We start from the raw sequence: 24668 nt of genomic DNA, 5'->3' as shown, positions 1-24668 counted from the left end.
TGTGGTACTACTATGGCTTTTGGGGTGTAGGCTGATCCAAGGAGAGACATCAGTGCAGAGGATTCCTTTGACCTCTTTGATGGAGAAGGGGCATAAGCCACTTTAACAGGAGGACAAAGGGTGTTGTCTTCCTGCTGCGCAGCCTCCTCATCCTCAGCTCCATCACCATCAGATTCTTGCTGTTGGAAAGATGAAAATAGTCAGGAAGAAACATAATTGATTAATAATTGATGAATGATTATTAAAATACTGTAGTATACAGTAACAATAAGTTATTTCTACATGTCAACTTACATTAGATGCCTCTGCTTGCTCCAGGCCAGCAGCTTCAGTCATCAATCTATCGAATGTGTCGTCTCGGACCTCATCAGATAAGAAGGGCAGGGCCTTGAAGCGAGGATCTAATGCTGATGTTACATACAGCTTGTCCTTCTGGGCTGCATATCTTAAAAGAGATTTAATTTGTTTTAACTTAAAACACATTTCATTACATTACATTACACATGCATGCATACAGTTACATGCATGCACAGACTGACTGACTCACGCACACCATGTATTTTCTTAATACAACTCCTAATATTTTAGCATGTAAAATTCTAATTTTACACAGGGGTTACAAATTAAGTAGCCTTTTAGAGACCCACTGTATTCATTTCATAACTCAAGGTTACTTACCACACACACACACACACACACACACACACACACACACACACACACACACACACACACACACACACACACACAGTGACGTTAAGTAGGCCTGAGCATACCTTGAATTGAAGTTGTTGTATATAGCAGTCTTGAGGTCCTTAATCACTGTGGAGTCGTGGGGGTCACTGCTCATCTTCTCCAGTAGCTGTGCCTGGAGAGGCGCAATAACGGAGACAGTCGGGGAGTTCTCTTCAGACATCACCAGTGTGGCTGCCTTCATCGGCCCAAGAGCTTTCACCACATCTTCTGCGACCGTTATGTCAGCCTCTGTCAGAGTGCAGAGATCGCTTTCGTTCCTGCGCACTTCAGGTGACATCAGAGTTGCTGAGATGGCTGGTTGCTGCTCCAGGAAGCGTTCCAGCATGTCCAGAGCGCTGTTCCACCGGGTCACCACGTCAATCACAAGCTTATGAGCAGGCAGCTCCAGCATCCGTTGTTTCTCTTTGAGCGTGTGGTTTGCCGTAGTACTGCGATGGAAAAATGACGTGATACGCCTCACGCGGCCAAGCAAGCGCGCGACAGCTGTGATTTTGAGAGCTGCTTGTGAAGCTAAATTGAGCGTGTGCGCAAAACAGCCAATGTGCAATCGCTCCATCAAATGCACAGCGCGGACCATATTTGCAGCATTGTCCGTTATGATGACTGGATCTTTGTTTGTAAGCTCCCAATCTTGTATCGCCTCGGACAACAGGTCAGCTAGATTACTTGCAGTGTGGCTGGTTTCAACTGCCCTAGTCTGAAGAACATGAGACGTGAGACTCCAGTCATCATTGATATAGTGGCAAGTGATTGTCAGGTACGAATCCATTGCTCTGGATGTCCAGCTGTCACACGTTATGGCAACTCTCTCTGCTTGCTGAAGTGAAGTTGCGATATCACGTTTCACCTGCGCGTACATGTCTGGGACTATCACTTCACTCAATTGTTTGCGTGTCGGTAACACGTAGCGTGGTTCTAATACAGTGACGAGTTTTCGAAAGCCAGCATTTTCAACAACGCTGTACGGGCGTATATCCTTGCAAATAAAATGTGCTACAGCCTCTGTAATTTGTTGGGCACGGGGAGAATTTGATTGCAATTTGCAACCAAACGTCTTTATCAGCGAGGTCTGTTTCGGCTCCGCTGTTCCGTGTTTCACGTCAGGGTGATGCCTCAATAAGTGGTTCCGTAGATTTGTGGTGTTTCCACTAAATTTAACTTCCACTGCGCACAGCTTACATATGACTTTGCTTTTGTCCAGCTCATCTCTATCGTCAAATGTTTTGAATCCAAAATGCACCCAGACATCTGACTTTAAGCCGGGTGGTGACTTGAGTGTCCGTGCCGTCGCCATGTTTTTAGATTTTAGTGTTGAGACCTCACGTGCGTTGCGTGATAAATTCTTGTATCGCGAGATCTGGCCACGAGATCTCACAAAAAAAAAACATGAAAGATCGATCTCGGGACTTATGAATCGATAAATCGCTCATTTAATGAAGATCGATTCAGAATCGGGAAATCGATTTTTTGACCCCAGCCCTAATGATAACAGTATTTTTTATTATTATAAAAAACTCAAAATGCACTGTTCCAAATTATTATGCACAACAGAATTTCAAAACATTTTATAGGTTGTAAAGAACTAAAAATGGTAATTTGATGAATTTAGGGTTAGGAGGTCATATTAGGAGGTCATATTTACTGAAATCAAAAGCTATTTCAAACAAAAACATCTTAACAGGTCAAGTTACATGTTAACATAGGACCCCTTCTTTGATATCACCTTCACAATTCTTGCATCCATTGAACTTGTGAGTTTTTGGACAGTTTCTGCTTGAATTTCTTTGCAGGATGCCAGAATAGCCTCCCAGAGCTGCTGTTTTGATGTGAACTGCCTCCCACCCTCATATATATTTTGCTTGAGGATGCTCCAAAGGTTCTCAATAGGGTTGAGGTCAGGGGAAGATGGGGGCCACACCATGAGTTTCTCTCCTTTTATGCCTATAGCAGCCAATGACACAGAGGTAGGTAACTATACTGTTATTCAAGCAGCACACTGACTACTTTAAGTTATATCAAAGTTTCATTAAGATAGTGTTATCCCCTGAAAGGATATGACAGAATATTTGCAAAAATCAAAAGGGTGTACTCACTTTTGAGATATACTGTAGATGCATAGGTGTTAGGGATGGGACGATACACTCAACTCACGATACGATGCAGGGGTTCACGATACGATACAGTCACGATACGATATCATAAATACAACAAGATCTGTGTTTCCCCTAGGTTTGCTGCCTTGGGGGGGGTGAAGACCCTGCGACATACCAGTGTCATGTCCAGGGGGTGTACTTGTACATTAAGCCGCCTCACGCTACGGAAACAGGAGATAGGCTACTGCCCTATGGGCCATTAGGCTCGAGAACCATCGGTTCTCAAGGCTACTTACTTATGTGGTCTTGACTACCTGTCCACTTTCTCACCTGGTTCTTGCTGTCTCTCTCTCTGGTGTGCCGACACCATCCTGCTCTCTCTCCTTCTCTCCCTCTCTATCCTCCTCTCTCCCTCTGTTGCTGTCAACCAAAAGGCAAACATAACAACCAGAGTATTTATAATCTAATAAGAGGTATAAATTGATCCATATAAATGTATAACATAATTAAAATTGAATATTGGATTCAGTGTTTCCTCCAGGATTTTTCACATTAGTGGCGGAGTGTACCTTTTCCGCACGCGCATTTTCTTTCGCGTGCACGCGCATGAAACACGCACTGGCGCTCAATACAAAGACGTAATTTCACCGAAAACTAGAGGGTGGCAACATAAAAAAAAAAGAAGTGTGCCCTGTTTACCCGTACCTCCGCCGTTCTGTTCGTGGGGATTTGAGAGGCAATAGATTATTTTTGCCCCGCGCATATTGCCCTGTAATTAGACCACGCGACCACAGCTCCGTTGTGTCTCTTATTGTCCAAATGTTCCCTGAATTTTAGCTGCATGTTTTTCCAGCATGTAAATCCGTTGTCAATAAAAATTTGACTCCCCTTCTTTCCCCCTGCCAATACTGTGTCGTTTGTGACATTTACGAACGTTTATGCTATCAATAGTTCGAAGCTAGCGTTAGATGCGAGGCTGCTCGGGAACGTTATTTGTTTCACAAAATAGCCTGATTTAGTTGACCATGAACATCAGAGACTACATTACGAATGTTCATTTAAAATACTCTATAGTGAGCACTGGTATAAGAACATGAACCAGAGAACAGCAGTAAATGCAAGAACCCACAGTCGTCGCTGATGATGTTGCACTTTCGATTAGGATACGCATACGGGATTAAAGGGACGGGCGAAGAGAGAGAGAGGGAAGGGATTTCCAGAAATCCAAATGTCCCGCTAAATTCGCCCGCCACGAATAAATGCATATAGAGGAAACACTGGGATTGCTGTGGGCAACTCGTATGTCCAACTATAAAAAACAGACATTTCCAATGCTTCAATCCACTGTCCATGTACTATATGCCATTATGGTATTACCATAAAGCCCAATTCTAGCAGAATAAGAAAGATTGTACTATCTTGTTGTATCTACTTTAAGTAAAATAATAAAGTGCATCCAGTTAGCTCTTTAGCTGGCAAGTGTGCAGCAGACTAGCTCATCTCATCACCTCTGAGCTAGCTAGCTAGCTTGCTAGTTCTTTGACACTATTTACACTATGGAATTATAGTCACACACTTTCTAGTCACAATAATAACGACCAATGTTAACCAACGTTCTCTGTCAGAACACTCAGCAATTATATTTGCTAACGTTTCTACTTGCTTACTTTCCATCTGCAGACATCTCACCCGACAAAAACTCTCGCGTAATGTTGTTTTATTCTCCAGCGCTGGCACAGTGCGAAGCGATGGATAGGTGTTAGCCACATAGATGGATAGGTGTTAGCCACATAGATGGATAGGTGTTAGCCACATAGATGCATAGGTGTTAGCCACATATGGATAGGTGTTAGCCACATAGATGCATAGGTGTTAGCCACATAGATGGATAGGTGGCCCAAGTACTCCTCTGACCTCGGGATGAACCAGCCAACCAGGAGGGGGCCTGAGTCACTGACAGGTGGTCTCAGCCAATGTAATGAATGCCTCTCTCTTTCTCTCTCCCTCTCCCCCCCCCCCCCCCCCCCCTCCCTCCCTCCCTACAGGTGACAAACAGCATGTTTAGAAAGAAGTTTGTAGAAGGGGTGGAGAGTGAGTACCCGGACGAGAGCATGTTCTATGGACAGTCATCCATGTTCCCCCCACACCGGCCAGACAAAGACGTAAGTTCCTCACCACGGTTACCTCACCACGGTTACCTACCTCACCACTGTTACCTCACCACGGTTACCTCACCACGGTTACCACTGTGACCTCACCACGGTGACCACAGTTACCTCACCACTGTTACCACGGTTACCTCACCACTGTTACCTCACCACTGCTACCATGGTTACCTCACCACAGTTACCATGGTTACCTCACCACTGTGACCTCACTCACCTCTGTTACCACGGTTACCTCACCACTGTTACCTGACCTCCCAGGGTAGGACATGTGACTGTGTGTATGAGGATGGTCATTCCTTCTCCTCCCCCACACACACACACACACTGCGACGGCCACAAAGGCTGCCATTGTGAGAGATGGCCAAGCTCAGGACTGAGGTGGGCGTTTGGCATTCTCTCTCTCTTTCTTTGTCTCTCTCTCTCTCTCTCTCTCTCTCTCTCTCTCTCTCTCTCTCTCTCTCTCTCTCTCTCTCTCTCTCTCTCTCTCTCTCTCTCTCTCTCTCTCTCTCTTTCTACCAGGCTACAGTGAAGTGTTTGTCTAAACACTGGTAGACTATAAGGAGAGGATTGATGTGAGCAGACAGATGGACAGGCAGGCAGACAGGCAAGCAGTTATCCTCAGAAAGGATGGTCAGGTTACAGTTTGCAAAAAAGTAGCAAAAGCCCTGCAGAGGTCTGCAAAGGCCTCCAAATTCATTGGATGGTGCTTCGTCATAATAATAATAATTCAATGTATTTATATAGCGCTTTTCCGGGGCTCAAAGACGCTGTCATACAGTAAAACAATGACCCAAAACATACTGTACTGTACCAAACATACTGTACTGTCCTGTCTGTCTCTCTGCCTCTTTGTCTCTAACGCTCCTGTCTGTCTGTCTCTCTCTCTCTCTGCCTGTCTGTCTGTCTGTCTCTCTCTCTCTCTCTCTCTCTGCCTGTCTGTCTGTCTCTCTAACATTCCTATCTGTCTCTCTGTCCCTCTCTCACTTCCTGTCTGTCTCTCTAACGTCCCTGTCTGTCTCTCTCTCTGCCTGTTTGTCTCTCTCTGCCTGTCTGTCTCTCTCTCTGCCTGTCTTTCTCTCTCTCTCACCCTGTTTGTCTCTCTAACTTTCCTATCTGTCTCTCTCTCTCTCTCTCTGTCTGTCTAACGTTCCTATCTGTCTCTCTGTTAGGGCGTTCACACCGGCAAAGAACTGTGCTGGTCTGGAACCGCCCGGCGTGTTCAGACCGAAACTCAATTGGTTCGGAGCCTGAAAAGTTGGTTCGCAGCGGGACCAGAAAATAGTGGTTCTCAAGCGCAAACCAAAACGGAGAACAGTCACGTCGTCAGTGGGTGTGTCTATGACATCATCAGTGGGTGTCATCAGTGGGTGTCATCAGTCATATTCTAGGCTGCAGAGACCAGCAAGGAGGAAGTAGACAAAATGTAGTCTAATCATTAGTGATCAAAAACAATATCAAAAGTTTCATTATTCTCTCTATCTTCCTCACATGCTCAGCAAACACACACACACGCGCGGACATGAGCAAACGTGAATTTCGTAAGCCATTTCTATTCCAGTAATGGAGCAGCTGATTAGTAAGAGAACGCGTGTAGAAAGTGTCTTTTGTTTTGTTTAATAGAAAATAGTGTTTATTTCAGATACTGTAGTGGAAGATATTATCCTCTTTTCCAGTGAAGTAGCTGCGATCAGGGCTGGACTGGGACAAAAATTAGGCCCTGGCATTTTTGGCCCAGACAGGCCCACCCCAATTTCCATTATCAACCTATCATTGCGCTTTAGAGTAAAACAAAGCACGCAACTGTCGCGTCTATCTTTTCATGGCAACTCTACATTGTGATTTACAAGGGATATTAACTAATATTAAGTAATATTATTACTTGGTTACATTTTGCAATTGATCCGCGGTACACATGCGTGCCGAACCGTGGGGGGCGATCCGTTACACCCCTAACAGCTACCTACGTATATTTTCCTTACCGGGTCAACGGTTACAGGCTGACTCGGCCCCGCTTCTTCTGTATCCTCTCTATCCTCTGTATCTGTACCCTGCTCCCGCTCCTCCCTGCTAGCCTCCTCTTCAACCCTAACCCTAACCCTAAACCTCTGTATCTGTACCCTGCTCCCGCTCCTCCCTGCTAGCCTCCTCTTCAACCCTAACCCTAACCCTAAACCTCTGTATCTGTACCCTGCTCCCGCTCCTCCCTGCTAGCCTCCTCTTCAACCTGTTGCTGTTGCTGCTGTGGTAAACTTGAGGGTGCAGCAAACATGTCCCTAATGTTTACACATTTGGCAGCATCTTCCTCGAGTTTCTTTTAGTTTTTCTCCCTAAGTTTTTCCCAGCCTCCCTTCCGTTTTAGTGTGCTTTTGCGCTCCATCTCTCTCAGTATCTATCTAGTAACTATCCAGGCTAACAAAATGTATTTTGCCGGCCGGCTCGGCCCAAAAGTACCGCGAAACTGAGACGGAGGTCTGGTGCTGCGTGCGTGCGTGGCCCCTGCCCCCCCCCCCCCCCTTCTCTCTGTTGATTGGGCCAGCCCAGTGTCTGTACAGAAAATCGACCAATGGGCCGCTGTCCCTGATTTACGGGCCGCTCAATGGCAGCTTTCGATTTATGGGCCGTTCAATGGTAGCTTTCGGCCGGGCCGGCTGGTAAAAAATATTATTTTTTTTTTTATTTTTTTTTTTTGCCGGTCGGCTCGGCCCAAAACTCCCGCGGCCCACCGGGCATTTCCAGATGGCCAGTCCAGCCCTGGCTGCGATCTAGTTGTGACATTTTTGTTTATCCCGACCCTTCATCACCCAGCGTTGATGACGCGGATGGTTCTGGTTACACTGGTATGAACGCGGGCTCGTTCGCCAGACAGCACCAACGTTCGGAGGTTCCCAAACGCGAACCGGCGCGGTTCTTTGCCGGTGTGAAAGCCCTATGTGTGTCGCTCTCTGCCTGTCTGTCTCTCTCTCTGCCTGTCTCTCTCTCTGCCAGTCTGTCTCTCTAACTGTCCTATCTATCTCTCTGTCTCTCCCTGTCTGTCTCTCTAACATTGTCTGTCTCTCTGTGTGTGTCTCTCTCTCTCTCTCCCTGCCTGTCTCTCTGTGTGTCTCTCTCTCTCTCCACGCCTGTCTCTCTCTCTCCCTCTCTGTCTCTCTCTCTCTCCCTGTCTGTCTCTCTAACCTTTCTGTCTCTCTGTCTTCCAGATGCTGGCATCTCCATCACCATCGTCGTCAGGTCAATTGTCGCAGCTTGGGGCCAGTTTATATGGCCCACAAAGTAAGTGCACACACACACACACACACATACACACATGTACACACACACACACACACACACACGTCTCTCTCCCGAGGAGACGGCCAATCAGAAGCCAACACACAGACAGGAATACCTCTTAACTGGACGGCCCAAATTCTGCTTTGAATTTGATTATTGTGGACTTTTTCTCCTTTACCCTCCTTACCCTATGATCTGAGTATATCCACACAAAACTTCAAGGTGTTCCCTTATCAAGAGACATCCTGCTTCTGCATCTTATCATCATGTTTGTGATGGTAGACGCTGTCTACAGAGAACACAATCTTCAACACAAAGGTCTTGAAGCAGAGTCTTGAATCTATGTGTTGTTGTCATTATGGGGGCTGACCATCGCTTGTAAGTAGGGAGGGGCAGTTCCCTTTGCCGCCCGGTAGGTGAGCACCAGGGTCTTGAATCTGATGCGAGCTGCTACCGTGAGCCAGTGAAGGATGCAAAGGAGGGGGTGACATGAGAGAATTTGGGGAGATTGAACACCAGTGTTGTTGTCATTATTCAATAGTCGACAGAAAACATGGTGTTTTAGAACAACCTCAAGATATGTCAAGATTATCTCACTTTGAATGCCCTGAATGATCAGCCCTGATGTTCCAAATATTATGAGTCAATTAATTTGAGTCAATTTCCAACAACTCTGTGTGCGTGCGTGTGTGTGTGTCTCTCCAGGTGCACTCGGCTTCCCCATGAGAGGGATGAACAACAGCACTCCTCAGTTGAACCGCAGCTTAACGCAGGGCAGCCAGCTACCGAGCCACGCCCCGCCGCCCACCACCGGCGTCCCCCCCGCCATGTCCCTCCACACCCCCCCTTCGCCGAGCCGGGGAATCCTGCCTATGAACACCAGGAACCTGATGAACCACAGCCAGGGGGGCGGGCAGGCGGGGGGAATGGGGGGCATGGGCAGCGCCAGGACCAGCAGTATGGGTAGTTCGGGGGGGTTGGGGGCCAGTTCGGGGTTGGGGGGTAGTTCTGGACTCGTGGGCAGTTCAGGGTTGGGCGGTAGTTCAGGGTTGGGTGGTAGTTCAGGGTTGGGGAGCAGTTCTGGACTCGGGGGCAGTTCAGGGTTGGGGGGCAGTTCTGGCCTGGGGAGTCCCAACCGAAGCTCACCTTCCATCATCTGTATGCCCAAACAGCAGCAGTCACGCCAGCCCTTCACCATCAACAGGTACGACTCACCTGTACCACTCACCTGTAGGACTCACTGTCTCTCTCCCTCTCTCTCTTTCTGCCTGTCTGTTTCTCTGTCTCTCTCTTTGCCTCACCTTTGTCTGGTCAGGGATTAAAGTTCTCCGTCGCTACGACGGATTTCCGTCAATTTATTCCAAGTTGTGACGGATTTTACCTGGTGTAATATGATTTGTAGAGGCATACAATCTATTTTGATGTTGGTATTAGGAATATAAATGATATATAATAGCCTATATAGCCTACATATAGGCCTTTATTGGCTACAACTATGCGACAGTAACAGAGCGGGGTGCACTGACGCTGAACCCCTCATAGTGATAAGTAGGTGGACAACGCGTGGTGCTGAAATAGCCGACATGCGGTGTGTGGTTTGAAAAAAGTAACGCCAGCTCAGTAAATCATTCAAACGTAATGTTTACTTATAGGCTATGTGAATGTGACTGCACCACACATGTGAACAGTAACAAAGCAAATGCAGTTTAATTTTATGAAAAACATTGACAACAAAATCGGCGCAAAAAAAAAGAAAGCTGAATCCGCTTAGCCTATATGCTCCTGAAACGACAGAGAAAACACGCTACATTACTAGGGATAATAATTACAATGAGCCATTCATTAAAAATAGAAAAAATAATATTAGGCTATTAAATCTCACTTAATGAGAAAACTGGCATCTCCCATCGGTCACTATTTGTTGGTGATATGGACGTCTTTGAGTGTCTAGAAAAGCGCTATAAGTCTAATGTATTATTATTATTTATTATTATTATGGACGTCACTTTAATCCGGCAGTTCTCAAGGTTTTTATGCACCAATCGATTCCTCTAGTGCGTCTTTATCGCATTCATTGACGAAAGGACGACTCGCATGTATAGGTGGAAGGGAACATTCATTGTGAGCACGTAAAATGTGAGTCTCACAACGGCTTTGCATTGATGAAACCAGGTAGGATGAACGTATAGTTCGCTGTCCATTCCTCTTTAAATGCCCTGTTTTCACCGTCAACTTTCCTCTTTAGACCTTTGGAGAGTGACATGATGTTTCTCTTGCTAGCTAGCAGGTTAAATGTTTAGCTAACTTCACCCAGCACGCAAACAACCAATCCAATAATAATGTGACCTTGTCTGGGAGGAGAAGGGAATAATTATCAGAACAAAAGTATGTTAAATAATTATTAGAATAAGTTAGGCTGCGCTACATCGTCAGTCCACACATTTAATATTCAAAACTATGGAAAAGGGTGAAACTACGTTTCAACGTTGTTGAGAATCACAACACAAACTCGCTAGTCAAGCCAAAACACTGCAGCGAAATGGATTGGACTGCTACCTAGTTAACTAGAACACTACTTTACATTGTTAGCAGGCTCACAAAACAAGCCGTGTTAGTTGACTAGCGATGTGTCATTGATTTTATACAACGCGGAAATTTATTCACATTTTTCGAAAGAAAAGTCAAAGCATTAGAACGTAGAACGGAAAATCGCACGCGCGCTTTGCGCACGGAAAGCCACCGGCCCCGATTTGGCCTGAATTTCTTTTTCCGTCAGGAGATTTTTTTTTGCTTTAATCCCTGTGTCTGGTTGTCACCTTGTGTGTCTCTCTGTGCCAGGGGCGTGTCCAGGGGGTGGCCTGGGGTAGCACGTGCCACCCCTGAAATCTGATTGGCCACCCCAGGTGCCACCCCCCTGATTGATTGGCACACAGCTGACATGATGTATATAATTTGATGTAAAGAACTCTCGCAAAAAACACATACGAAATATTGTTTTAAGTACAATAAAGCTTTATTTCTTTTAAGAACGTGTGGTGTGCATCTCCAGCAGTGCGATATCTGTAAACCTACTAGTATCTGTAGACTCTCCGCTCAGGGTTGCCAGATGGGATTGACATTTTCGAGCCTAACCAGTCTAAAAACAGCTAAATCCACCAAAAACCAGCCCATCTGGCAACCCTGTCTCCGCTGCTTCAAACTCTTCCACTTGTTGCGCAAAATGGGCCAGAGTTTGTCAAATCCAATGTTGGGCATCTCGTTTCTCAAGTCCTGGTATAGACCCTTTTACAGTCGACGTCATCAAAAATGCGCGCGCGTTTAGGCAACGGAAGCGTGGACAAAAACAACATTCTTGATCCAGAGTTAGGTACGCTTAAAATAGCTTACAACGGCTACTAGCATAAAGAAATGTCTGGTTGTTGCGTGTTCGGTTGTCAGAATCGATATTCCACGACTATCGGACTCAGACTGCGGTTACATGCACACCATAAGCGGCTTATTGAGCATACACCGCTTATGGTGTGCATTAGTTAGTTTGTTTAAGTAGCATTCCCAACTTTGTGCGACTGTGAATTAGAGGTGATTCGCATCGAGTTTATGTGAATCAAGCTGTTTCCATTACATTTCTCATGCGAATCAGAATGTTTTATGGAAACGCACCTGTTGATATCTGAAAAGTTGAAGAAGATATACATATTTCAATGTTGGTACATTCCAAATCAACTAACAGAGAAAATCTGCCTTTCAAACTTTTCATACTTTTCACAGGCAGGTAATGGCCAGGTAATGGATTGGAACAATATCTCGTTAACTCCGACCACTCCCCCAGATTTGTTTGTTTAAAGAATAAATATGGGAGTTTAATATTACATTTGTATGGTGCCACTCTGTTGTGTTGTGATTGGTAGCACTGGGACTTTTAAACAGGGATTGTAATGTTAGTAGCCTAATTAAAGTATACAATGGGTAGTGGAGAAATGGTAATAAAAAGCACAAAATGGTGCATACAAATTGACCAGAATGCAGGGAATTAAGTGTTAAATTCTCAAAATTGTCCCACCCATGCATAACTAGGTGCCACCACTGGGCCACTCCAGTGAAAAAGGTCTGGACACGCCACTGCTCTGTGCCTCTTTCCTTGCCACTGCTCTGTGCCTCTTTCCTTGTCTCGTGTGTGTCTCGTGTGTGTCTCGTGTGTGTCTCGTGTGTGTGTGTGTGTGTGTGTGTGTGTGTGTGTGTGTGTCGTGTGTGTGTGTGTGTGTGTGTGTGTCGTGTGTGTGTGTGTGTCGTGTGTATGTGTGTATCTCACCTGGGTGTGTGTGTCGTTCCAGTATGTCGGGGTTTGGAATGAACAGGAATCCAGCATTTGGTATGAACAACTCGTTATCGAGCAACATCTTCAATGGAACAGGTGAGGTGTCACGCCCCCTCCCCCCCTCTCCTCCCCCCGCACAGCCACACCCTATTCTCTAACCCCCTCCCCCCTCACCAGCCAAGCCCTGTTCTCTCTGTTGACCTGGTTGTTGTTGACCTGCTTGTGTCTGTGGTGGCGCCCCCTCCAGACGGGAGTGAGAACGTGACGGGGCTGGACCTGTCAGACTTCCCAGCGTTGGCAGACAGGAGTCGAAGGGAAGGCAGCGGGAACCCCACTCCTCTACTCAACCCCCTGGCCGGGAGGGCTCCTTATGGTGAGGCCTGGGTGTGTGTGAGTGTGTGTGAGAAAGTGTGTCTGAGAAATTGTGTGCGAGAGTGTGTGTGAGTGCAGTGTTTCCCCTACCATTGCCTTGGGGGGGCAGGCCGCCCCCCCAACGGAACCCCCCGCCCCCCCAAGAAAGAGGAATTATTACGGACGTAGACAAGCGTCAAACATAGACAAGTAGGCTAAAATATCCGCTTTTTTAAATGCACCCAACCCGAATCTGGCGAGTGGCAAGCCCATGGGCTCGTTGGTAACGTTAGTCCGCCAGTTGTCTCGCATAGCCAGACCTATCTCCACACTTCACATAGCCAACCTGTCAACCCTCCCGTTTTTCCCGGGATTCTCCCGTATTTTACCTTTCTTTCCCGCTGTGCTCCCGTTTAAATATTTTCCCGTAAATCTCTCGTATTTTTAACCTATAATATAATATATTTTAACACTTAATTGTTAAGGCCAATGCACACAGCGTGCGATTTCTGTTGCGCGTCAACATTCCATTTTGAAGTTTGAATGGAAGTCTATGAGAACATCGCATCTCAACACACACGGCCCGATTGCACGGCGAAAATTCGATTCCATTCATTTTGAAGCTAACATTTGCAAAATTTGACAGTGCGACAAAACTCGCACGCCGTGTGCTTTGTCCCATTCAAAATGAATGGAATCGAATTTTCGCCGTGCGATTAAAATCGGGGCTGTGTGTGTTGAGATGCGATGCTCTCATAGACTTCCATTCAAACTTCAAAATGGAATGTTGACGCGCAACAGAAATCGCACGGTGTGTGCATTGGCCTTTACACTTAATCGTTATATCCATGTCGGAGTTGACTTGTTTCCTCTCGTTTCTTGGGCTGCGTTCGTAATCTTGCTCTGAGAGCGCCGGAACGCACACTAGGTGCAACGTCATAAAGGGACCAAGTAATTTGATTGGACAAGAGGCATTCCATGAGTGGTGATCAGATTTTCAGAGCGTATTTACGAACGCAGCCTCGGTTATCTCCGTTTTGAAATGATCGCTGCTAGCATTGCGCCGCTCTTTTCCCATTGACATCATGGTGTCAAGTAATGTATAAATAAATGTGCTGAATTTATATGCCATTTTGTGTTTTCATGTATATATCAGGGTTTCCGTTAGAAAAAATTGGCGCCGGTCATCGTGTCCGGGAAGATTTCAATTTACCGGACAAACGTGAGATATTCCGGTCATCATATAAAAATATAATATAGCTGTTTGTCGCGGTGATTACTGTTGTGTAGCCTGTATGCCGTTTAATGTCTATTTCTCATCCGATACGATTAGATACGAGCTATATAATAAATATAATAATATATAGGCTTTCATGATTCGCATGCGCGCTATGCCATTATGTCCAGCGCTGAACGCGCGCCACACTGGGAACTGAACAGACTGCATCGATCAATGAACGGACTCCACATTACGTTAACTGAAGTGTGTTAAATAGTTTCACGACAGTATGTACGTTTTCTATATTCTCTTTCCAGTTTTACCCTTTTTATCAATAAAACAACGTAATTTCTATAACCACGTCTCGCTGATTGGGAAGGCATTAAGTCTAGCTGCCTGTCAAATCATACTTACTCGGACTCGGGAGTATGAGAATGGGGAGGATGTATCGGGGGGATACACACCCGTGGACTATTTCACCTTAGTGGCACAAATTAAACTCTAACACTATAGATAGACTAAATTGAACTAAAATGATGGACACCGACTGAATAACTGAGTGGGGGGAAGACAGGTCTCAAATGTGGAACAATTATAACATTTAATACATAAAGATAAAACATACACAAATATATAACATTGATATCCCTAAACTCAAATGTAGTGTGGTATTGTCAACCTAATCTAATCAATCATAATCTAATTGTTGTGAAGGCCCACAGTTTAGAGCCAGTTTAGTTTCCCCAAACCAGCCCTATTTTGCCCCAGTTATTTCCTTTGTTATTTTCTATACTATTTCTGTACGTTTCATGAAGGTGTATGTATTATTATTGTAATGTTTATGTATATGTTTGATGACGTAGTATATCCGGGGTGTGTCCGTGACCCGGATGCTAGGTTCGGTGGTGTATATATAAGAGACGGAAGTGGTCCGTGAGTCAGTGTGTGATGAGAATCAGAACGAGAGAGACCAAACGAGAGAGAGTAACGAGAAGTCAATCTAAGATGGCGGATTCAGTAACACGCACACCGTGCAGAAGCTGAAGACGCCAGGAAAGTGATTATCGAGTTCAGAGCTGTATAGCCCGTTTAGTTGTGTCCCCGTTAGACAGCCTTGCCAGCAGCCGGCTGTTAAACGTTGGACCAAGCGAGACGCCAAACTGGACAGAATCGTCGCCTCCACGAGCGGACTGCGACCGAACGCTGACTCCATCGGAGCTTCGACGTGGACCACCCGGACCTGAGCCCTTCACCCCTCGGCGCGGACTACGAAGAAGGCCCTTTCCCTCCGCGTTGCTACGTCACCCCCCCCCTTTTGTCTGCTACCTTCCTCGACGCACATGCCATCCGACCAGGCCTCAACGCGCACCACAGCCCGGGACTATAAGCCTGTTCAGGCCAGAGACTATGAGTGAGTGATTGAGTGTGTGTGTGGCCGGCGGGGAGGGAATGTATATATCTGGGGATGTATACATCAGTCATGTAAATAAATGTGTTGTTCATATGTGATACCGTTACCGTGTGTTAGTTGTTTGTATGCTAATGCTAATTCCAAGGCTAATGCTAATGCTAATTCCAAGGCTAATGCTAATGCTAATTCCATGCTAATGCTAACGATAGTAACTGCTAGTCTAACGGTTTGCTGGCGCCCCCTGCCTGTATCCTCCTACACTGCCTATTTAGCTTAGAGTTAGTTAGATAACCAGCCCCTTCCTAAATTATACAGTCCTTTCAGCTACTCCCTGGTTACAATTGGTCCTTCGAGCCGGATAGGTAGTGTAGTGATAGCATGGCTGAGCGCAGCCAACCAGACCAGACAGTTACCCCCCCTTCTCCGCCCCCTGAGCCAGAGCCACGACCACAGAGAGTCCCGCGGTTGCCTCCGAGGTTACAGGAGTATGAGCTTGAGCTCGAAAGCTCACTGAGTGGTAGCGAGGAGCGCACTCCACGGGATACAGTGGTCGGAGAGGCCGAGGCGTCCGCCGGCGCGCGGGTGGCTAGCACTGAGACAGCCCTCAAAGAGCACCAGCCTGAGGATGAGATGGCAGAACCGCAGGGTTTTGCCGTGGAAACGGAAGAGCAGGAAGGAGAGGCCCGGTCCGACAGCGCCTGCGGGCGGAAGAGGGAGGGCCTCAGCCTTAACGATCTGCCTCCCAGTACGGCGCGCTCGAGACCTAGCTCCTGCCGCTCAGTGGCTTCCTCCCGGTCCAGGGTTTCCGTGGGCAGTTCTGCCTCTGGGGCGGATAGCCTGCACTCCAGAGGGAGTAGTGCCGCGCTGTCCGAATGTATGCGCCAACAGGCCGAGGTGGCGTTAGAGCGAGAACGCCTCCAGTTCGAGCGTGAACGAGAGAGGGAACGCATCCATTTCGAGCGCGAGCGCCTCCAGATGGGGGCGGCGGAGCGACAGCGCCAGGAGGCGCTAGAACGTGAACGCCTCCAGATGGGGGCGGCGGAGAGACAGCGCCAGGAGGCGCTAGAACGTGAACGCTTCCAGATGAACGGAGCGGAACGCGCGGCGGAGAGACAGCGCCAGGAGGCGCTAGAACGTGAACGCTTCCAGATGGAGCGCGACCGCCTCCAGATGGAGAGAGAGCAACTGCACGCGGAGAAGATGGAGGAAGTGATGCAGACCATGCGCGACGTGTGCATCAGCAGAGCTCCGTCGGCCCGTAGCTCCAGAGCATCATCCGCACGGCCCTCTCGAGTGCCATCTCCTGAACCCCCCGCCGATGGCTCCATGACCCCCGCCATGACTGTCCAACTACAGACCCAGCTGACTACCTGGAAGGAAGAGGACCAGGGACCCGACCGCTACGCGGCCCAGAGGGAGCCAGCGTCGCTGCCCGGGAGGGGAGCCATCCCCCAAGAGCGTAGCACACCCCTAGGTCCTCCAGTGCACCAAAATGCATGCAGGCCGGACACCCAGACCGTCACTCCAGCCCCGATCATCCACTACAGGATGTTTCCCCAGGTGGAGGGACCCAAGTTCCCCTTCTTCAAGGACGAGGACAGGAGCCAGTATGTGGAGCTACGCATCTGCCTAGACACGCTCTTGGACGACTCCTGCTCAGAGTCCTACAAATATGCGATTCTCCTTCAGCATGTGAGGAACCCCAGAGCCCACAACATGGTTCTGGCCCATGCCTCCGCACCGACACCTTACACCAGAGCGCTCGCCGACTTGGATGCCCGCTACGGTCGTCCCTGGAACCACGCCCTTGCTGAACTGCAAGCCCTCGAACAGCAGGCCCCCATCAAGGATGAACGGGCGCTGGATGACTTCGCGCTCCGCGTGCACACCTTGGTTGGAATGCTGAAGACGCAGGGCCCAGCTGGCGCCAGCGAGATCAACAGCACCTCCAACGTAGAGCGGCTGCTCCGCAAGATCCCACGCTTCCGGCAGGAGAGGTTCCGGCGACAGCAGCGCGTTCGTAACCCCGGGAAGTTGGGTCTGAGCATGGCTGCCTTCGCGGAGTTCCTACTGGAGGAAGTGCATGACACCAACGTAGACGCCATGGGTTACGCTGAGCCGAAGAAGGAGAGGGAGAAGGGAGACCGCTGGGACAGGCCGAGCTCGAACAGAGGACGCCCAGTAGGAGTGCTGCACACGGAGGAGGAGCCTCGGAGAGAGAGGAAAGCCCGACCTGAGGGAAAGGATTCCTCTCAACCCCCTCAAAAGGGACGGAGAGGTCCACCGCCATGTCCGTACTGCACCAGCGAGCACTGGTTCAATGAGTGCAGTGACTTCAACAACCTGAGTACCGAGGCCAAGCAGGGGTGGCTCGAGGAGAACAAGAGGTGCTGGAACTGTGGGCGCGACCATCTGGCTAAGAACTGCACCTTGAGGAGAAAGTGCAATCGCTGTGAGGAGGTCCACCTCAACATTCTACACGAGGTCTCCCTCGCCAGGTCCACGGAGGGCACCAGAAGCCCTAGGTCCGGTCGCGCACCGGAAGAGGAAACCCCTGTCTACTACCTAGACCCAACCCAGAGCAGCGGCTCCAAGGTCCTACTGAAGGTGGTGAAGGTCCGACTTCACCACAACAACGCTGTGTACGACACGTACGCCGTTCTAGACGACGGGTCGGAACGGACCATCCTCCTCCAGGAGGCAGTGCGCCGGTTGGGGCTCCACGGGACTGAGGAGAAGCTGACTCTGCGCACGATACGTCGCGACCTTAAAGAGGTCACCGGGGCGAGAATCAACTTCTCTATCTCCCCGGCGGGGCGGCCGTCGGATAGACATCGGCTTCAGAATGTCTTCACCGCCGACCAGCTAGCGCTCTCTCGCTACGACTACCCCCTGGAGAGGTTACGCGCAAGATATCCCCACCTACGGCGAGTAGACCTACATCCGATAGAAGGAGCGGAGCCAACCCTTCTCATCGGCTCGGACAACGCTGCACTGATCGTGTCGCTCCGTCCTCCGCTGAGAGGACCACGAGGCTGCCCGATGGCTGTTAAGACTGCGCTTGGGTGGGCCCTCCAAGGCGCTACCGAGTGGAGAGATAGAGACGGGAGAGCTACGTCATCCCTCCATGTCCGCACCGAAGAAGTGCAGACCATCAACTGCCTTCACACCAGTGTGGACTCCATGAATGCGGCGCTGCTAGACAACGTCCAGAAGCTGTGGACGCTAGACGTTGCGCCCTACAAGAATGAGAAGCTCTACGTACAGTCAAAGGAGGACGTCTACGCCCTAGACCTCCTTAAAGCAAAGACAGTGCGTATCGAAGTCCAGGGCGTTAAGAGATACGTCACACCACTACTCCGCAGAGAACCCATGCCAGAGTTTCGAGTATCCCCTCGAACCGTCCTACAGTGTCTGACCAGCACTGAGAAGCGTATGAGGAAGGACGAGGTCCTTGCTGCTTCTTACCGAACGGAGATGAAGAAACTGACGGAGTCCGGTCTGGTGAAGAAGCTTGAGCCAGCCGAGGCGAACCAGAGTGCCGAGTCTTGGTACCTCCCGCACCACAATGTTCACCACAACGGGAAGAACCGAGTGGTCTTCAACTGTAGCTACCAGGTGGGGAAGCTCAACCTCAACCACTATCTTCTCCCTGGTCCAACCTTGACCCCAGCCCTCTTGGGAGTTCTGGTGCGCTTCCGTCAGCAGCCGATCGCAGTCAGTGGTGACATTAAGCGAATGTTTCACCAGGTCAGGATGTTGGAGGAAGACAAGCCACTCATGAGGTTTCTCTGGAGAGAGGACCCGAGCGACCCCGACCCCTCTATCTACCAGTGGGAGGTGCTACCCTTCGGGACAACCTGCAGCCCCTGCTGCGCTACCTATGCGCTACAGACTCACGCCGCGCAGGAGACGGCACCTCCTGGAGTGTTTGACGCCGTCCATAAGAGCTTTTACGTGGACAACTGCCTCCACAGTTCGAAGACAGCCACGGAAGCCCGTCAGCTAGTCCAGGACCTGCGTGCTCATCTCCAGGAGGGTGGATTTGAGATCTGCCAGTGGGCCAGCAACGACCCGCAAGTCATCAGAGACCTCCCGAAGGAGGCCACCTCGACCAGCAGCGAGGCTTGGGTCTCTCACTCACCAGATGATGCTCAGGAGATGACGCTCGGACTTATCTGGCAGTTCCAGACCGACACTCTACGCTATCGCAATAAGCCTGCCAAGCCTCAACGCGTCACGATGAGAACGATATACAGCACTCTAGCGAGCCAGTACGACCCACTGGGATATATCGCTCCCTTCACGACGATGGCCAAGGTGCTTGTCCGGGAGCTGTGGGCCCAAGAACGAGGATGGGACGATCCTCTGCCTCGTCACCTAGAAGAGAAGTGGAAGGCCTGGGAGCAGGAACTTCCCACTCTCCAGCACATCAAGCTGCAGCGGAGCTACTTCCCTCCCTCCACGGACCTAGAGAGGAGTGTCATCACGCTACATGTATTCTGCGACGCCTCGGAGATGGCGTACGGGTCCGTGGCATACGTCAGAGCGGCAGAGCTTGGAGGTGAAGTCCACGTCTCGTTTGTCCTGGCACGTTCCCGAGTGGCGCCGAAAAAGCAACAGTCCATCCCAAGACTGGAGCTGTGTGCTGCCCTGAACGGCGCGCAACTGGGAAGGTTCCTGCTCGACGAGCTCCAGCTACCTCTGAAGAGCGTCACCATGTGGTCAGACTCCACTACCGTCCTCCAGTGGTTGAAGTCCAGCTCATGTCGGTATAAGGTGTTCGTGGGCACCCGAGTCGCAGAGATTCTGGAGTTGACTGAGGTGAACTGCTGGCGTTATGTAGACACCAAGAGGAACCCTGCTGACGTCATCACGAGAGGGGCAACTCTACAGGATCTGGCTGAGCCCCACCTGTATCACACGGGACCAGACTTCCTACAGGAGCGGGAGTCAGAGTGGCCAGCCACGCCGGCGTTAGCCGAAGACAGAGAGGACAAAGAGCTGCGTAAGACGTTGTTCTGCGGAGTCACCCAGGTCGTAGACCCTGAGACTACTCCAGGAGAGGAGTGTGAGACGCTCGAAGAGCTGCAGAAGAGGATGTTCTGCTCCAAGGCCGGTCTACCCCTAGATACTACGCTCAGCGCCGAAGATTACACCGCGGCGGAGCTCCTGGTGCTGCAGAGTGCCCAACAGGATGCCTTCTCCCGAGAGCGGGAGTGTCTCGAGAAAGGGAAGCCGATCCCCTCGGACAGTAGACTCCGCGGCTTAGCTCCAGAGCTCGACGGTGTTCTCATTCGCGTGGGTGGCAGACTGCGCCGCGCTCAAGATCTAGACCTGGACACGAAGCATCCCATCGTGCTTCCCACTAAGCATCAGGTCACCAGGTTGGTCATCAAGCACCATGATGACAAAGTGCAGCACGCGGGTGGAGAGCGTGTCTTCGCGGAGGTACGACGGAGATTCTGGATACTCCATGGACGGGAGGCGGTACGGAGATATCAAAGGTCCTGCTCGGACTGCCAGAGGTGGCGAGCCACGCCGCCGCAGCCCATGATGTCCGATCTGCCCGAGGACCGGCTGCGACTGAGACAGGCTCCGTTCCACTCTACTGGGGTCGACTGTTTCGGGCCACTCCTAGTCCGAAACCGGCGAGCCTCCGAAAAGCGGTGGGGCATCATCTACACGTGCCTGACGACGAGAGCAATGCACCTGGAAGTTCTGCACCAGCTCACAAGCGACAGCTTCCTCATGTCCTTCAAGAGGTTCACCTCCAGGCGAGGGACCCCTAAGACCCTCCGGTCGGACAGAGGCACCAACTTCGTCGGTGGTGAGGCCGAGCTGAGGGCGAGCTACGCTGCGATGACTAAGGAGGCCCGTGACAGACTCGCCTCCCAGCAAGTGAAGTTTGAGTTCAACCCCCCAAATGCTCCACACTTCGGGGGAGCCTGGGAGCGGGAGATTCGCTCAGTAAAGAACGTCCTACGTACCATTCTCGGACAGAAGGTGCCTACCGATGAGGTGCTCCAGACTGTACTAGCAGAGATTGAGGGCATCTTGAACTCCCGGCCCCTAGGCTATACCTCCAGTGATGTAGCAGATCTGGATCCCATCACGCCCAACTTCTTGCTGATGGGGCGGCGAGACTCTGCACTGCCTCAGGTAGTCTACGACCCTGCAGAGCTCACCGGAAGAAGATGGTGGAGGCACAGCCAGGTGCTCGCGGACCAGTTTTGGAAGCAGTTCATACTGCACTACCTGCCGACCCTGCAAGTCAGGCAGAAGTGGACGAGGGAGAGAGACAACTTGTCCGAAGGTGCCGTGGTACTGGTGATCGACCAGTCCCTTCCACGCGCCGCCTGGCAGACAGGCAGAGAGACCAAGGTCCTGCCGGGTCCGGATGGAAGGGTGCGGACGGCCATCGTGGACGTTGGTGGTCGCACTTACACCCGACCTGTGGCACGCCTGATTGAGCTCCCTCAAATTACCAAGGACACTATCACCTCCTACCTCACGCTGCTAGAGCAGCCTAGCCAGTGTGCCTTCTTAGTTAACTGAAACCGAGGGTTTCATGGGGCGGCTGTTGTGAAGGCCCACAGTTTAGAGCCAGTTTAGTTTCCCCAAACCAGCCCTATTTTGCCCCAGTTATTTCCTTTGTTATTTTCTATACTATTTCTGTACGTTTCATGAAGGTGTATGTATTATTATTGTAATGTTTATGTATATGTTTGATGACGTAGTATATCCGGGGTGTGTCCGTGACCCGGATGCTAGGTTCGGTGGTGTATATATAAGAGACGGAAGTGGTCCGTGAGTCAGTGTGTGATGAGAATCAGAACGAGAGAGACCAAACGAGAGAGAGTAACGAGAAGTCAATCTAAGATGGCGGATTCAGTAACACGCACACCGTGCAGAAGCTGAAGACGCCAGGAAAGTGATTATCGAGTTCAGAGCTGTATAGCCCGTTTAGTTGTGTCCCCGTTAGACAGCCTTGCCAGCAGCCGGCTGTTAAACGTTGGACCAAGCGAGACGCCAAACTGGACAGAATCGTCGCCTCCACGAGCGGACTGCGACCGAACGCTGACTCCATCGGAGCTTCGACGTGGACCACCCGGACCTGAGCCCTTCACCCCTCGGCGCGGACTACGAAGAAGGCCCTTTCCCTCCGCGTTGCTACGTCACCCCCCCCCTTTTGTCTGCTACCTTCCTCGACGCACATGCCATCCGACCAGGCCTCAACGCGCACCACAGCCCGGGACTATAAGCCTGTTCAGGCCAGAGACTATGAGTGAGTGATTGAGTGTGTGTGTGGCCGGCGGGGAGGGAATGTATATATCTGGGGATGTATACATCAGTCATGTAAATAAATGTGTTGTTCATATGTGATACCGTTACCGTGTGTTAGTTGTTTGTATGCTAATGCTAATTCCAAGGCTAATGCTAATGCTAATTCCAAGGCTAATGCTAATGCTAATTCCATGCTAATGCTAACGATAGTAACTGCTAGTCTAACGGTTTGCTGGCGCCCCCTGCCTGTATCCTCCTACACTGCCTATTTAGCTTAGAGTTAGTTAGATAACCAGCCCCTTCCTAAATTATACAGTCCTTTCAGCTACTCCCTGGTTACAATTGGTCCTTCGAGCCGGATAGGTAGTGTAGTGATAGCATGGCTGAGCGCAGCCAACCAGACCAGACAGTTACCCCCCCTTCTCCGCCCCCTGAGCCAGAGCCACGACCACAGAGAGTCCCGCGGTTGCCTCCGAGGTTACAGGAGTATGAGCTTGAGCTCGAAAGCTCACTGAGTGGTAGCGAGGAGCGCACTCCACGGGATACAGTGGTCGGAGAGGCCGAGGCGTCCGCCGGCGCGCGGGTGGCTAGCACTGAGACAGCCCTCAAAGAGCACCAGCCTGAGGATGAGATGGCAGAACCGCAGGGTTTTGCCGTGGAAACGGAAGAGCAGGAAGGAGAGGCCCGGTCCGACAGCGCCTGCGGGCGGAAGAGGGAGGGCCTCAGCCTTAACGATCTGCCTCCCAGTACGGCGCGCTCGAGACCTAGCTCCTGCCGCTCAGTGGCTTCCTCCCGGTCCAGGGTTTCCGTGGGCAGTTCTGCCTCTGGGGCGGATAGCCTGCACTCCAGAGGGAGTAGTGCCGCGCTGTCCGAATGTATGCGCCAACAGGCCGAGGTGGCGTTAGAGCGAGAACGCCTCCAGTTCGAGCGTGAACGAGAGAGGGAACGCATCCATTTCGAGCGCGAGCGCCTCCAGATGGGGGCGGCGGAGCGACAGCGCCAGGAGGCGCTAGAACGTGAACGCCTCCAGATGGGGGCGGCGGAGAGACAGCGCCAGGAGGCGCTAGAACGTGAACGCTTCCAGATGAACGGAGCGGAACGCGCGGCGGAGAGACAGCGCCAGGAGGCGCTAGAACGTGAACGCTTCCAGATGGAGCGCGACCGCCTCCAGATGGAGAGAGAGCAACTGCACGCGGAGAAGATGGAGGAAGTGATGCAGACCATGCGCGACGTGTGCATCAGCAGAGCTCCGTCGGCCCGTAGCTCCAGAGCATCATCCGCACGGCCCTCTCGAGTGCCATCTCCTGAACCCCCCGCCGATGGCTCCATGACCCCCGCCATGACTGTCCAACTACAGGCCCAGCTGACTACCTGGAAGGAAGAGGACCAGGGACCCGACCGCTACGCGGCCCAGAGGGAGCCAGCGTCGCTGCCCGGGAGGGGAGCCATCCCCCAAGAGCGTAGCACACCCCTAGGTCCTCCAGTGCACCAAAATGCATGCAGGCCGGACACCCAGACCGTCACTCCAGCCCCGATCATCCACTACAGGATGTTTCCCCAGGTGGAGGGACCCAAGTTCCCCTTCTTCAAGGACGAGGACAGGAGCCAGTATGTGGAGCTACGCATCTGCCTAGACACGCTCTTGGACGACTCCTGCTCAGAGTCCTACAAATATGCGATTCTCCTTCAGCATGTGAGGAACCCCAGAGCCCACAACATGGTTCTGGCCCATGCCTCCGCACCGACACCTTACACCAGAGCGCTCGCCGACTTGGATGCCCGCTACGGTCGTCCCTGG

At 50.6% G+C, this 24668-nt stretch overlaps 1 protein-coding gene across 2 annotated transcripts in view; it reads left to right on the top strand.

Moving 5' to 3' along the window:
• Positions 1-24668, top strand: part of LOC308163605 (CCR4-NOT transcription complex subunit 2-like) — a 55295-nt gene that overhangs the window by 15558 nt on the left and 15069 nt on the right. Inside the window, exons 2-7 of one of the 2 annotated variants that reach the window (XM_080537774.1) lie at positions 4895-5011; positions 8215-8287; positions 8993-9244; positions 9389-9491; positions 12619-12698; positions 12850-12975. In XM_080537774.1, coding sequence (XP_080393900.1) covers positions 4907-5011; positions 8215-8287; positions 8993-9244; positions 9389-9491; positions 12619-12698; positions 12850-12975 — 739 coding nt within the window. In that variant the 5' untranslated portion in view covers positions 4895-4906. Of the gene's footprint in view, positions 1-4894; positions 5012-8214; positions 8288-8992; positions 9251-9388; positions 9492-12618; positions 12699-12849; positions 12976-24668 lie in introns of both variants that reach the window. The other variant, XM_080537773.1, reaches the window with a different exon arrangement.

Source organism: Nansenia antarctica (assembly GCF_963989245.1).
Source record: "Nansenia antarctica genome assembly, chromosome: 8".
Taxonomy (NCBI): domain Eukaryota; kingdom Metazoa; phylum Chordata; class Actinopteri; order Argentiniformes; family Microstomatidae; genus Nansenia; species Nansenia antarctica.
The sequence above is the reverse complement of the archived record's forward strand: the minus strand, read 5'-3'. Positions and strand labels throughout refer to the sequence as shown.